At 38.4% G+C, this 15,003-nt stretch overlaps 2 protein-coding genes across 4 annotated transcripts in view; one reads left to right on the top strand and one right to left on the bottom strand.

Annotated features, from left to right (window-relative positions):
* Positions 1–401: 401 nt before the first annotated feature.
* On the top strand, positions 402–13,270 carry Trim59 (tripartite motif containing 59). Of its 3 annotated transcripts, none has more exons than XM_028763529.1 (3): positions 402–470; positions 1,236–1,310; positions 10,363–13,270. In XM_028763529.1, the coding sequence occupies exon 3, from the start codon at positions 10,366–10,368 to the stop codon at positions 11,575–11,577; it is 1,212 nt and encodes a 403-aa protein (XP_028619362.1). In that variant the 5' UTR covers positions 402–470; positions 1,236–1,310; positions 10,363–10,365; the 3' UTR covers positions 11,578–13,270. The 3 variants fall into 3 exon arrangements, with proteins under 3 accessions (XP_028619362.1, XP_028619363.1, XP_028619364.1); XM_028763530.1 differs by lacking the exon at positions 402–470 and adding an exon at positions 478–528; XM_028763531.1 differs by lacking the exons at positions 402–470; positions 1,236–1,310 and adding an exon at positions 2,950–3,018.
* The window catches only part of Smc4 (structural maintenance of chromosomes 4), a 30,042-nt gene continuing 28,108 nt past the window's right edge, over positions 13,070–15,003 (bottom strand). The window contains exons 23-24 of the mRNA XM_028763527.1: positions 14,491–14,674; positions 13,070–14,214 (exon numbers count right to left, since the gene is read on the bottom strand). Of these exons, the coding sequence (XP_028619360.1) occupies positions 14,062–14,214; positions 14,491–14,674 (337 nt within the window). The 3' untranslated portion in view covers positions 13,070–14,061. The remainder of the gene's footprint in view (positions 14,215–14,490; positions 14,675–15,003) is intronic.

Raw genomic sequence — 15,003 nt, 5'->3', positions numbered from 1 at the left:
GGCCTGAGCAAGGAAACTGTGAGGTAACAATGGAAGGAGGCTGCGCGCCGCCAGCTCCTGAGCCAGCGTGTGCGGGCGTGGCCCTAAGTAATAAGCAGTCCCCCCCAGCCGCCTCCAGAAGCCGCCGGTCGCCCGCGCGTCCCCGCCCTCGTGAGGTCCTGGCGCCAGCCCTGCCCCCACGAGGAGCGACCCCGGCCACCGAGGCGCGTCCCTCCCAACCGCCCTCCGCTAGGGCACCCCGCCCCCGCTGCCGCGCCGCGCGCCTACTGCGCAGGCGCCTGGCCCGCGGCCGTTGGCGTTCAAAGGCGGCCCGCGCCCTCTCATTGGCGGAGGCCGCGCAGTTGAAAGTCGCTGTGGCGGCGCCGCGGGCTCCGCCTCCGCCGGACACCTGAAGACTCGGGCGAGTGCCTCGCAGTGTCCGCACCAGGCTGCCCGGAGCCATCGCCGTGCGCGTCGTCGCCCGCCTCGCGGTGAGTACGCCGAGGAGACGGCTCGGAGCCTCTCGGTTCCCAAGCGCCCGCTGCCCCGGTGCGTTCGCCGCGGGACTTGAGGATGGGGAGGCGGGCTGGGCTCCGGAGGGCGTGCGCTCGCCTCGCGCGCGGCTGGAGCAGCGGAGCTGCTGGCGGGATCGCGGCCGTAAGGGCTGGTGGGGGAGCCTAGGACCCCGTGGGATGGCGCGGGGCGGTCGAGTCCCCGGCATCCTAGAGGAGAGGGGATGACTGCCATCTTGAGCCACTTCTTTGTTTGGAGTTTACGTAGGACTTATGCCCATTTTACAGATGTGAACCTTCATAGGTAAAACTGACCGGGAGTCCCACAGCATTTCAAAGACAGAACCGAATGTGTTGCTGGGAATAACTTAACGTCAGTAGTTTCGAGCTGGGGAAATCTACGCGCTTGTTTGTTTCTAGTCGTCTTGCTGAGTTTAAGTAAAACGTAGCGGGTCATGGATGTGCTCGCCTGTAACCCCAGTATGAGGGCAGACAGAGGCAGCAGGCTCTCTTGTGAGTTCCAGGTCCTCTGTGAGGACTACGCAATTAGACCTGGTCTCAAAAAACCCCACCAAACCGAAGTATGAGTGTTTAGTGTCTGTCATCTTTACATTGGTTAATCTTGTTCAGACTCAGAGATGCCTTATGTCGTAAAAAGTCCTTTGTGTGGAAATTGTTGGGATTTTTCAAGATGAAATACTTACTGTAGGCAAGATCTGAAACATTAAATTGTTTTAATTTTAGAATAACGAAAGATCTTGGAAGAGTCGGAGAAGATAAAGTATATTCGGTATCTAGATCAGGAGATTGACAGACCAGGTAAGTTCTGGGAAGTTAACTATATATGAAGAAACTAAAGTACATTGCAGTGTGTGATTTCTGGGCTATGATGTAAAATTTAAACTCTCTTGAAAAAAAGATAGATGGTGGTGGTGTAATTTTGATCGTCTTATGGAGGAAGCATAAAGTGAAAATAACCTAATCTAAAAGATTTTTAGTTTTTTGTTTGTTTTTGGTTTTTATCCAAGACATGGTTTCTCTGTGTAGACCAGGATGGTCCCTACCTCAGAGATTCCAGTGCCTTTGTCTCTGGGAATGCTGGGAGTAAAGCCATCACTGCTTGACTAAAGATTTTCACATTTATCTAACATTTTATAAGGATGTGTGTACATCTGAAGGCGTGCACACAAAACGGTATTGCCTTACACGTTTACAGACTGCATTTATTATCAAGCTACCTTTATTAATTGTTGCCCAGTATTACACATTGATTTACATTTCTAGTGAGCCAAGATACTATGTCTTAGCCTGGTAAAGTAAAATGTTGACTTTAGGTAAATATATATATATATATTTAACAAAAGTTTAGAATAAACTTTTCTCAGTCACTAAAGACATGAAATCTTGTGTTGAGACCTATTTTATATACTGTATGTTAATTTTAAGTCTAAAAAAATTTAAGATATTTTAAATTTAAATATATTTAAAGTATTTTAAAGGCAATGTGTATACACATTGCCTTTCAGCATGTATGTTGATAAATATTTTCCATCAAATATATTTTCCCTTTGAAAAAAATATTTTTTGAAAACTGTATTCTATGTATATAAGTACACTCACTGTCTTCAGACACACCAGAAGAGGGCATCAGATCCCATTACAGATGGTTGTGAACCACTATGTGGTTGCAGGGAATTGAACTCAGACCTCTGAAAGAGCAACCATGCCCTTAACCGCTGAGCTATCTCTCCAGCCCTAAGAAATATTTTTTTTTTTTTAAAGATTTATTTATTTATTATATATGAATACACTGTAGCTGTCTTCAGACACACCAGAAGAGGGCATCAGATCTCATTACAGATGGTTGTGAGCCACCATGTGGTTGCTGGGATTTGAACTCAGGACCTCTGGAAGCGCAGTCAGTGCTCTTAACCACTGAGCCATCTCTCCAGCCCCTAAGAAATATTTTTAAAAAATCAGTTAAAGCTATAGTTTCTCATGTCAATTCCTGGTTAAGGTACATTAATAGCTTCTTTCATAGCTTTGTGGAATAGGTTTATATTAAAATGAAACAAAACAAATCAGTAAAGACTTAAAATTAGATATTGCTATAGTATTTTTTAAAAGGATAATTGTATCCAGTACAGTTAGGGCTACAAAGAGAAACCCGATCTCAAAAAAGCAATATATGTATATGTATATATATGAAAATATTTTAAATTTTATAAAATAGGTCTCAACACAAGATTTCATATGTGTCTAGTGACTGAGAAAAGTTTATTTTAAACTTTTGTCTTATGGTCGTATATAAATGGCATAATCATAGCAATTCTCCCCCCAACCCCCTCAAGTCGATAATTTCACACATTAGACTTTTTATCAATTATGGCCACAGGCTGTGCAGCCCAGAAGTGGGTGTAGCACCACCTGAGTTTTCCCAGGCTTCTTGCTGACTCACCAGAAGTCCTGTGGCAAGTCATGGAGCACTGTGGTTTGGGGAACATAATTTCCTTTGAGATTGTAAAATGTAAGTTGACTCTGCACATGGCTTGCAATCTCAGCACTCAGAGGTGGAGGGATTCAAAGTCAGCTTTCCTGTGAGTGCAGTGTGAGGACAGCCTAGAACACATGAGACCCAGTCCAAAAAATGAAACAAAACTAAAAACTAATGAGTATTTTATGACATTCATGTTCAAAGATGAAGAGCAGTTCACTGTTATGAAATAAAATCTCAAAGCACAGGATCAGGAGATGTATTTAATACTGATTGTTATATCTGGAATCCTTGTAGACTCCAGAAGTTCAGTCAGTCTTGCAAAAGGATGAGAAATTTAGAACTGTTTATGTTTAAACACAAGAAATTCGGGCAATAATTTACAAATAGATAATTGAGCCTTGTGTTTCACCTCAGTCTTAAAACAACCTGTTGTCTGATAACCTAAAGCGAAGTGGGTTATCTTGCTTTAATTATCAGTTTTTACTTCAGATTTTAGTACTCATTGGAAGAAAACACATTTCACATGGCTTATTTTTGTTGTTACTTCTTAAAAGCATAACTAATACAAATTGATTAACATTTATATTTTGGCAGAGGAAAGAAAATAGTTAAGAAAAGGTGTCTTAGTTTTTCCTGTATTTATTTATTTTATTTATTTATTTATTTATTTATTTATTTATTTTTTTTTTTGGTTTTTCAAGACAGGGTTTCTCTGTGTAGCCCTGGCTGTCCTGGAACTCACTCTGTAGACCAGGCTGGCCTGGAACTCAGAAATCCGCCTGCCTCTGCCTCCCGAGTGCTGGGATTAAAGGCATGCACCACCACCGCCTGGCTTTTCCTGTATTTTACAATGCATACATTGCCCATTGAAATCCTTTCAGTAAGGTGAGCGCTCAGAGCCAGTGCATATATGCACATTGGTTTGTAATCATCAGTACAACTGATTTTCAGGATCTTTTCATCTTGCCAAAATCTAGTTCTGTCCTCATTACACAGTAGCTGCCTCTCCCCTCCCTAGACTGGAGTCTCTGCCATTCCACTTTCTCTTTCGAGTTTGATACTTGCATTGTTTTCCAAAATTTAATGTGGTTACACTTATTCACCCTCCATTGACTTCACTGAGTGAGTTGTTTCAGGTTTCCTGTTACTCAGTTCACAAGGTTCACTTAGTTATGTTGGAGAGTGAGCCTAGAAGCTTGCTCTGTCACTGATGTATAAGCCCAGCCTAGTCATGGCTGACATCCTTTTAATGTACTCTGCATTCATGTCTGCTAATATAGCTCATTTGCTAATCATATTCTATAAAGTAGCTGTTTTTGGAAATTAGTCTATTTTTAGTTTGTATTATCTCTGCAGGGTTTTGAGATCCTACTATACTGTCTTAAAAATTTGGATGCTTATATTTGTATTCTGGAACAGATGAACAAGAAATTGTTTCATGACCATTTGAAAGAATTCATCATAGACACTTGCCCTGACTTTCTCAGGCCCCTGTCCAAGATCGTACTTTTTAAACTTGTAAAATGTTCCACAGTTTATTTTCCTGGTTCAGTTTTAGTAATTTGAATTGATTTGTTCAATACTTTCAATAGTTCACTTGTTGTAAGGCATCAAATATATTAGTGTGGAGCTATGCAAGATACTCTATCACTTTTGGCCTTTTTTCTCATTTTTGTTCCTTTTCCACATATTTCTTCCTCTTGTCAGTGCATGCTTGTTCCTCTCCTCTTTCGATTACCCCAGCTCAGGAGTGTTGAGTGGCTTTGTTGGGTGTCTGAGGTTCTCACAGTCTTCATGCTTGCTGGGAAGCTGCCACTGCTACAGTTGGTTTTGATGTTATATGTGAATAAATCACACAGGTACAGAATTCTGGGATAATATCTTTTTCCTTCCAGACCTTAGGGACACTTGGTATATTGTTTGCTGGCAGCATTTCTTTTTGCTTCGGATGTTTTCTGGCTGTCTGCTTTTGAATAACAAACATTTGAAAGCTCCAGGAACTTTTTACTAAATACATCTGGCACCTTAGTGCTGTTTTTAAAAATCCAGTTATTCTAGACTTTTTACATAGCATCTGGTTGCTAGGTGTTGTGGTTTGGGTAAAAATGTCCCCCATGGGTTCAGGCATTTGAGATGAATACTTGGTCCCCAGTTGGTATGCAGCCTTGCAGGAAGATAAGTCACTGCAGGGTCGGGGAGTTGAAAGTCTTGCCTCACTTTTAGTTAGTTCTCTGTGGTTCAAGGTCAGATTCTCTTAGCTTCCTGCTCTGGCTGCTCTGCTGTCCTCATTATGAACTCTAACCCTCTGCAACTGTAAGCCAAAATAAACTGTCTTCTTTGAATTACCTTGTCATGGTATTTTATCACAACAACAGAAAAGTTAACTGAAATGCATGGTTTCATAAGGATTATACCTAGAACTCAAAGTATTGCTTCTTGGAGAGTTAGTCATTTGACTTATATAAAATTTCCTGGGGGTGGTAGTGGTAAATAGAGTTCATCTCTAGATAAAAGGAGTAGCAACTAAGTTATATTTAAGAACAGCACGTATAAGGAAGGCTCTAAGGGGATAACTGGTATAAGGAAGGCTCTAAGGGGATAACTGGTATAAGGAAGGCTCTAAGGGGATAACTGGTCGTCTTTTTTTTAAAAAGAACTTACTGTGTTCTTTTTTTTTTTTTTTACTTTGTCATATATTCATCAAAAGTAACTTCAAAGTGAATAAACAGGAAAAACACTGATCCACTACCGTGTGTCACCGGTTTGGCAGACATACAGAAAAAGAGAAATGATCTCTTTTTGAAAAAAGTAAAAACTTCTGGGCTTAATTCCATATTCATTCACACACACACACACACACACACACACACACACACACACACACATATTTTTTTTTTTTTCCGGTTTTTCGAGACAGGGTTTCTCTGTGTTGTCTTGGCTGTCCTGGAACTCACTCTTTAGACCAGGCTGGCCTCGAACTCAGAAATCTGCCTGCCTCTGCCCCCCAAGTGCTGGGATTAAAGGTGTGTGCCACCACCGTCCGGCAGCCTCAAACTTTTAATCCTCCTGCCAACTCCCACTGCTGATGGTGTTTTCTTGGTTTTGCATTGTGTGCTTCTGCCTGGCCACTTGTAAGATTGTCTGTCTTCCTAAGTAGTTAATTTTAGCTTATGCTGATTAAGTGAAACAACCTTTATTAATATAAAAGCTGGTAGCTATCTTTTTTACTCCCTGTTCTTCTTCTTCAAAACCTATCGCCCTCCTCTCCTTATATTCTCTTTCAGTTTTCACTTCTGTGCTTCTTTTTCATTTATTTATTTATTTATTTATTTATTTATTTATTTATTTATTTTCCTGAGACAGGTTCTTAACCATGTGGTTCTGGCTGTCTTAGAACTCACTTTGTAGTCCAGGCGGGCCTCAAACTCACAGGGGTTCCTACTGCTTCTGCCTCCCAAGTGCTGGGGTGAAAAGCTTGCTCTTCCACACCCAGCTTCACTTCTGGCTTTCTATGTAATGTTTTAATGTTGTACTCAATTTCTTTTTCTTTCCATTTTTGGGCTGACAAGATGGCTCAGTGCCTGAGTGCTTGTCAGGTAACCCTGACAATCAGGTTCAGTCCTTGGAAAATGTGGACGAAGGAGAGAACTGACTTTTGCAAACGGTCTCCTCTGACCACATGCTCACCACGCCCCACATGTGTGTTTACTCAGACATCTAAACACATTCAAAAGAGTGAACGTTCGACAGTTTAAGTATAGATCTATTGGCTGTCCTTTAATAAGGAAAATTGTGGTTCTTTTTGCCCCCCTCCCCCAATGTAGTTTTGTCACTTGGTAAATCACTATTTAGTATTTAGGAGTATGTTTAGTATTTAGGAGTATGTTTTCATGGTTTTATGTTTTTTTCTCTTTACCTCTCAGTATGCTCAGACACATTAAAATTCTATCAGTTTTATTGCATGTATGGTGTGTATGTATGTATGCATATATATATGTATATATGTGTGTGTGTGTATATATATATACACACACACACACACACACCTCTTTTGTATTTGTCCTTTGCTTCTACATTGCTTGCACAGTTGTTTTAGTGTTTGCTTTTCTGTTCTCTTGGTAAGACTTCCTTTATGCCTTCAGTAGCATCTTTAGAAAATCCCCTGTCCCCATCCTTGTGTGGGGGATTTTAAAGTTTACTTGTCTGTTAGTATATACCACATGAGTCTAATGCCCATGGAGGCCAGAAGAGGGGACTGTATCCTTGGAGCTGGAGTTAAAGGCTTTTGTGAACTGTCTGATATGGGCACAGGGAATTAAACTCTGGGTCCACTGAAAGAGTAGTAGCAAGTGTTCTTAACAGCTGAACTGCTTCTCAGTGCTCAGTAGTTTATTTTTGAGAAGCTGTCTTTATTATCAAAGTAGATTTTTTTTTCTTAGCATGGAGTTTTGAGTTCCCTAAAGGAAGCTTGTTGAAGGGAAGGCATTGATTGTTTCATTGTCTTGTAAAGTCCAGTGCTGCCATGGATGCTTTTATTGTTGGTATTGATACTTTGTTTGCAAACTTCTTATAACTTAAAGTTGAGCTGTTGGGTCTACAAATAGATTCTCAGACACAGTCATTCACCCCTCCCATCCCCCAAATCTTTGAGTGTCTGTCTGTGCAAATGTATAAGTTGCCCCCCCCCCCCTTCCAGAGCATGTGTGGTCAGAGGACAGTGTCCTCCTAACTTGAGACCGAGTCATTTTTTCACCTCTGCCTGAGTGCTTTATTGATATGTACTATGTTCAGCTTTTCATGGGTTTTGGGGATCCAAACTCAGATTCTCAAGCTGGGATGGGAAATGGTTTACCCACTGAGCCATGCCCCCTGCCCCCAGCTTCCTGTGAGAGATCTAAAATAGAACTGTGAAGATTTAATAATACTAGAACTGTTTAACATGTATGCAGACTTGTCCTAAAATCTATTTTGTTTTTGCAGTTTTACTACCAGATATTAAATCTGGATTGAATGTGTTATGTACATTGCTTACATTTTCTGTATTCCATCATTGTGTATTTTGACATCATTGAAGTACTCAGAGAAATATGTTTGTTTTTCTTGAGTAATTTCTGTATGACTTCACAGATCTCTATGGGTGTGGGTGCAGGTTGTAAAGGCTTTTAAACATGCATTCACTTGCATTTCTTTTCAGTGACTGTTGTCTTCTGTGCTGCCACCCAGTCATTACTTTCCTGGAATCCTAGACAGGTCATGACTTGATTTCTACATGCTACAACCTGACTCCTTATTGTCATGGTATATTTTCTGATAGGCTCTTCGTTGCTTCTAACAGATTTTATTATTAAAAAGAAAAATAAAAGTCTAGATTGCTATTAAAACTACTACTGTTTAGATATTATTTCTGACCTTATAGGAAGCTTACATTCTAATACATAAATGTTATAAAATTCTTATAAAATCTTAAGTGCTTGAAGTAAACTTAGTCTATCCAGTTAAATTTACAGAGGCACCTGATCTAGGGATGCAGCAGTGTCACAGAAGGTGGCTAAGGAGCTAAGGGCTAAACAGATCTAAAAGGAGTTTAAAAAGAACAATTAGGCAGGGCGGTGGTGGCACACGCCTTTAATCCCAGCGCTTGGGAGGCAGAGGCAGGCGGATTTCTGAGTTCGAGGCCAGACTGGTCTACAGACTGAGTTCCAGGACAGCCAGGACTACACAGAGAAACCCTGTCTCAAAAAAAAGAACAATTAGTCATTTCTAAGTGCTATTGTTACAAACTTTTTTTTGGTGGTGTTGGGGGCTGATTGCAGGACCTCATGCATGCTAGACATCACATCCTACTATTGAGCTATATCCCCAGCCCTGTTTTTTTTTTTTTTAAAGATTTATTTATTTATTATTTATGAATACACTGTAGCTGTCTTCAGACACACCAGAAGAGGGCATCAGATCTCATTACAGATGGTTGTGAGCCACCATGTGGTTGCTGGGATTTGAACTCAGGACCTCTGGAAGTGCAGTCAGTGCTCTTAACCACTGAGCCATCTCTCCAGCCCGCCCAGCCCTGTTTTTATGAACTTAATTTGGGACTGGTTTTATATAGAATTTTTGTCAGCCTTTATACTTTACGTAAATAGCATCTAGGATTTTGTTTCCTTGTTTAAACAGTGATATATACTTGATTTTTTTCCCCTGCCAAAGGCTAGGTAGTTTTTTGAAGGCTTGCATTGTGAATACAAAGGAAAACTATAAAAGTGGGCTGTAAAACTGCCAGCCTCCACTCTCTACCTATTCTCTCTTCCCTTCTTCCTCTTTGTCCTCCTGTTCTCTGCTTCTGTATCCCCCCCCACCCCCCAGGTCCCAAATAAACCCTTTATATTTAAAAAACAAAACCAAAACTGCCAGCTTCTGTTGGAGTCTCTGAACTATTCCTGTTTTTTTTTTTCCCCCTTTCTTCCTGTGTTTTAGGGATATTCTCAAAATACATGTTAAAAAAGACTTATTTTTAGCTGTGTGTGTGTTGTGATGTGCAGGTATTGGTAAAGTGTCAGATTCCCTGGGGGTGGTTTGTAGGTGGTTACATATAAGCCCCCTGATGTGCTGGTAACTAAATTCTGGTCCTCTGGAAGAGCAAGTTTACAGTCATAACCACTGAGCCATCACAGCTTTTCCCTTTCAAATTTTTAAGTTAAAATTACCACTTTAGAATGCTGCAGCAAAGGTCTGGATCTGTGAAACTTGTGTTTGCTTAGCATGTACAAGGCTTTGAGTTTATTATAGCACCAACAAGAAAAATAGAAAAAGAAATAGGAATTGCTATGTGCTGATGTTAATAGTATCAATTTCTAGAGAAGCCAAATATAACTTGTAAGAAGCTATGGTTGAGCTAGTTGTGATTCCTCATACCTACAACCCTAGCATTTATCTCAGAAAAAAAAAAATCACAGATAACATTCTCCCTTTAAATTGAATAATTTTGCTAAGCCTGTTATACAAATGTTTATTTAGTCTTGCCCTTGCCTATTCATTACATGTGCAGTTTTACTTTGGTATCTAGGAAGCTAAGACTTGCATATAGTAATTGTAATTATTAAGTAGATTTCAACTGAATTTTACTTACGTCTTTATCACAGTTTGACTAATTTGGAGTATTTCAAATTAGGGATTTTGTTGGAAAGTAATACTTTTAAGATGATGTACTTACTCTGTATATATTAGGAGTTGAATTACAAAGAAAGTGCCAATTGCCCTCAATGCTTTTCTTTTAAATGGTGAATACAGTATGTTACTAATTTGAAGGGCATGTCTAAAATCTTACAAATGTGCCAGATGTGTGCTACATATAGACTTAAATTTTTTTTGTTTTGACAGGAAATGCATAATTTTGAGGACGAGTTAACGTGTCCCATTTGTTATAGTATCTTTGAAGATCCCCGTGTACTACCATGCTCTCATACATTTTGTAGAAACTGTTTGGAAAATGTTCTTCAGGCATCTGGTAACTTTTACATATGGAGACCCCTGCGAATTCCACTCAAGTGTCCTAACTGTAGAAGTATTATTGAGATTGCGTCCACTGGCATAGAATCCTTACCTGTAAACTTTGCATTAAGAGCAATTATTGAAAAGTACCAGCAAGAAGACCACCCAGATGTTGTCACCTGCCCTGAACATTACAGGCAACCATTAAATGTTTATTGTCTACTAGATAAAAAATTAGTTTGTGGCCATTGTCTTACTATAGGCCAACATCATGGCCATCCTATAGATGACCTTCAAAGTGCCTATCTGAAAGAAAAGGATACACCTCAGAAGTTGTTTAAACAATTAACCGACACACACTGGACAGATATCACTCGCCTTATTGAAAAGCTTGAAGAACAGAAATGTCATTCTGAGAAAATAGTTCAAGGAGATAAGGAAGTTGTTCTCCAGTATTTTAAGGAGCTTAGTGATACATTAGAACAGAAAAAAAAATATTTTTTGGCAGCTCTCTGTGATGTTGGCAAGATGATCAATAAAGAATACACTCCACAGATTGAAAGAATGAAGGAGATAAAGGAACAACAACTTGAGTTAATGACAGTGACAACATCTTTACAAGATGAGTCTCCACTTAAATTTCTTGAAAAAATTGATGATGTCCGCCAACGTGTGCAGATGTTGAAACAGAGACCACTTCCTGAGGTCCAGCCTGTTGAAATTTATCCTCGAGTAAGCAATGTATTAAAAGAAGAGTGGAGCAGAACAGAAATTGGACGTCTTAAGAAAGCTGTCATTCCTGAAATGAGAATTTCTTCAAAAAGAATGCCATGTTCCTGGCCTGATAAGGATGAAAAAGAAATGGAGTTTTTTAAAATTTTAAACATTACTATAGTTTCACTCATTTCAGTGATACTAATGTTGATACTCTTTTTCAACCATCACATAATAACCTTCTTAAATGAAATCACTTCAATATGTTTCTTTGAAGTCTTTTTCTCTCTTTACCAAAGTTTATCTAAGAACTTGTATGATTTAAAAAATACAATATGCTACACTTTATATTTGTTAAAGGAGTTTATATGCAAAATAGTTTCTGGTTGAAAACCTACATTAACAGCTTTATGTGGGCTTATTCTGTATAGCAGAGGCTAACTATTGATTGCTAGATGGTCCATAAGTAGCAAATAAACTTTATATCTGTTATAACAGATATACAGGAATATGATAAACTACTTCCCATGGATGGGTAGGAAGTGCTGTCAGAAATGAGACATCTGAAAGATGACTAAAATCAAATTTGAAAATGGCAAATTTTAGTTTGAATATTAATCTTACCCTGTTTTTATTGGCTTTCTAGTAAATCTTTATTTTATTTTAAATTAACGATGCTACAGTGGTTAACTTGCAGTTCTTTGTATATGTAGATAGATCTTTAAAAACTGACAAGATCCTTAAGGTCCACAAGCCTATTGTGATATGATCTGAAGCTTTTCAATGTATAGATGGAGATTATATATAAGTTGTTTTAAAAATCCAAGCCAGGATTGTTTAAACATCTTTTTTGGTCAAGCCCAATAGATGTAAGAGTATTCATCCCAAGTAGCACTGCTTGCTGCTTTTGGATAAATCAACTGTGTCTAGCATACTGAGTTTAATTCAGCCTTGGTATCAGTAAGGTCTCAAAAACCAACCAACCAAAAAAGTTCTAGTGCTAGAGACCCCTGCCTGATCTGCTGGCTCCAGCATTACAAAGCAAACCAAGTACATATTTTGATTTTGTGGTGTTTTAGTCTTGATTTTAGATGAAAACTGTATGAAACATGTATATTGAGACAATCATGTTGGTGTGATTCATTTAATAGATTTGGTATCATGTAAACTATATTCATCTTAAAATGGTCTCCCCTTGTAGCTTAAGCACTGGGATTGTAAGTATGAGCTGCTGCTGTACCTGTTTAGTTTTAAAAGGTCATTAAGTCAGAACTTTTAATTTTGCTCCCTTGACATGGACTACCATGATACATGTGGTAGAACTATGGTTCACTGCCAATGAAATCTGAAACACAATGTTTTCTAGAAACCCCAAATGAGGTGAATTACCACCTCTGGGGACTTTATTTCAAATAAAAGTTATATTTAAGAACAATGCTGACAAGTTTTAATTCCACTTATCTAGCACAGTTACTATATACTGAGACCATTTTGAAGATGTAATTAATGGAGGTGAAGGGAAATGTTCAGTTTTTAACAGACACATATGCCATATTATGAGTGCTGTTTTTTAAAATTTCATTTTTTTTGAGAATAGGTTTCTCTGTATAGCCTTGGCTGTCCTGGAACTCACTCTGTAGATCAGGCTGGCTGGGAACTCAGAAATCTACCTGCCTCTGCCTCCCAAGTGCTAGGATTAAAGCATGAACCACCACTGCCCAGCTTTTTTCTAATGTAAATATTAACAGTCGAAGAACAATTAGCCTAATACATTTTTCAAGGGTTACTAATTTTGTATAGATGAGGAAACAAAGTAGTGAAGTGCCAGTGTTAGGTGGGAGAGCTCACTTTTTTATGCTTAAAAAAAACTGGAGTAGGCTGATGTAATTAACTGAAACTTTATTTCAATCTAAGAAAGCATATGCTTGACAATTTTGAGTATACAACATTTTTGTGTTGATACACTTACTGCTTTATATTTTTACTAGGAGGTTGAATTTGTACAACTTGAAAGAACATACATTTGGAAATTCTGGGTTTTATGTGTAACAGTATATTTTAATAAACTTGGTATTTTATTGAATGTCTTAGAAAGTGGTGGCATACTTTTCATATGGATTCTGGCTATTCTTAATTGAAAACTCCATCAAATAATTTTATTTCTACTTCTATAATGTTAATGTATTTAATATTATAGTTTTATATATGAGTCACGATTCGTGGTGGGAGTGTTTGACTAATAAAGCAAAAGACTTGAGAAAGGGAATTCTTGACTGAGCCCAGGGATCAAAGGTGTTAACCAAGCCTGCCAATGACGGATCCCTTCAAATTCCTTCTGAAAATGTTGCCAACTTCTGTAATGTTAGGTTAGCAGAAGTAAGTTGGTAGCATTACTTTAGTATACTGGGGTGTGATTGACCTATAGGATTGTAAACATTTGCTGTTCCACTGTAATTCATAGGTTCTCTGAATTTGGCGTTTATGGATTAGCCTACCTAGGTAGCCCACAATCCCCAGTGATGATCCTGTCTGCCTCTATGACCCTGGAATTACAAGGAGGGTTACAGAAATAGAGATGGTGGAATACTTGTAATACCTACTATGGCAGGAGAATCCAGAGTTTGAGGTTGGGTGGGCTACACTGAACACTGTCAAACAGCCGCCCAACAACAATGAAAAACCTGAAACCAGTGAAGATCCCTTATTTCTATAGTACAGAAATGGATACAATTTTTAAAAGATATTATCACTCAAAACGTCATACAATTTAGAAAAAAATTATTTATACAACTTATAATCTTTTTACAATCTTTTACAGACAAAACCAGAAACACCAAATCCAAGTAAATTTGAAAATTTTCAGTATGAACAATTTCAACAGAGTCCTTTAGATGCAATTTCTTTTGGGTTCACTGCAACACTTTTTGTAATATTGTATGTTTTATAGATGCCAATAAGTCTATCTGAAATCTCAAACATATTATTTCGAAGAGAGATTATTATGAACTGGGCATTTTTTGTTTGCTCCTAAAAAGAAAAAAAGAAATAACAGTTAAGTCAGAATAAGTAGGCCAACATGACCCTCCCCCCATATAGTTTGTGGACAGTAATTCTGACATAGATGACTAACATATAGTAATGACTTCATGGATAATTCATGAAAAGTGTGGAGACTGAGGAATTCGAGTATTTTTAAAAGAAAGACTGCAAGCCTAGAAGGAAAAACCTGACAGTCTGATTTAAAAAAAAAAATCCCAATAGTAAGAAATAAACCACAACATTCCCATACAATGATTTACTCACATATATGTAAAATGCAACAATAGACACATTTTTAAAATCCAGAGCTGCATCAATCTCATCCATGAAGTAGAGGGGAGTGGGCTTGTAGTGGTGAAGAGCAAACACTAAGGCCAACGAACTAAGGGTTTTTTCACCTCCTGAAAGGTTAAAGATCTTCTTCCAACTTTTCTTAGGTGGCCGAACACTGCAATAAAAAAAATGTTACTTAAATACTTTGTAAAACTAAGGCTAAGACTTTATTAATTACTTCCCACAACTAACATCAATCACTTTTTTCTTGCTAAATATGTAAGTTGCTTTTCACAATTATTTTGGATGTTAGTTTCCTGAATAGGGTGATTTTTAGTATGTAATGACTTTTAAAAGTTGTGATCTTCCTGCTTAAACTAGTTGAGTGGTGAGATTAGCTGTACACATCCCATGGCCTGGCTGTTGATCTTCTTTTAAAAAATCTAGCTTGTTTTATAACATCAAAATTTTAAGATTTAAACTGTAGCCTATTTTCTTTTAACC

This window comes from Grammomys surdaster, unplaced genomic scaffold (genome assembly GCF_004785775.1).
Source record: "Grammomys surdaster isolate TR1022 unplaced genomic scaffold, NIH_TR_1.0 139, whole genome shotgun sequence".
Taxonomy (NCBI): Eukaryota; Metazoa; Chordata; class Mammalia; order Rodentia; family Muridae; genus Grammomys; species Grammomys surdaster.
This window is presented reverse-complemented; position numbering and strand designations above follow the sequence as displayed.

What these genes read in the sequence shown, in the direction of transcription:
- Trim59 (XM_028763529.1), top strand. Translation starts at nt 10,366, where the DNA reads ATGCATAATTTTGAGGACGAGTTAACGTGTCCCATTTGTTATAGTATC.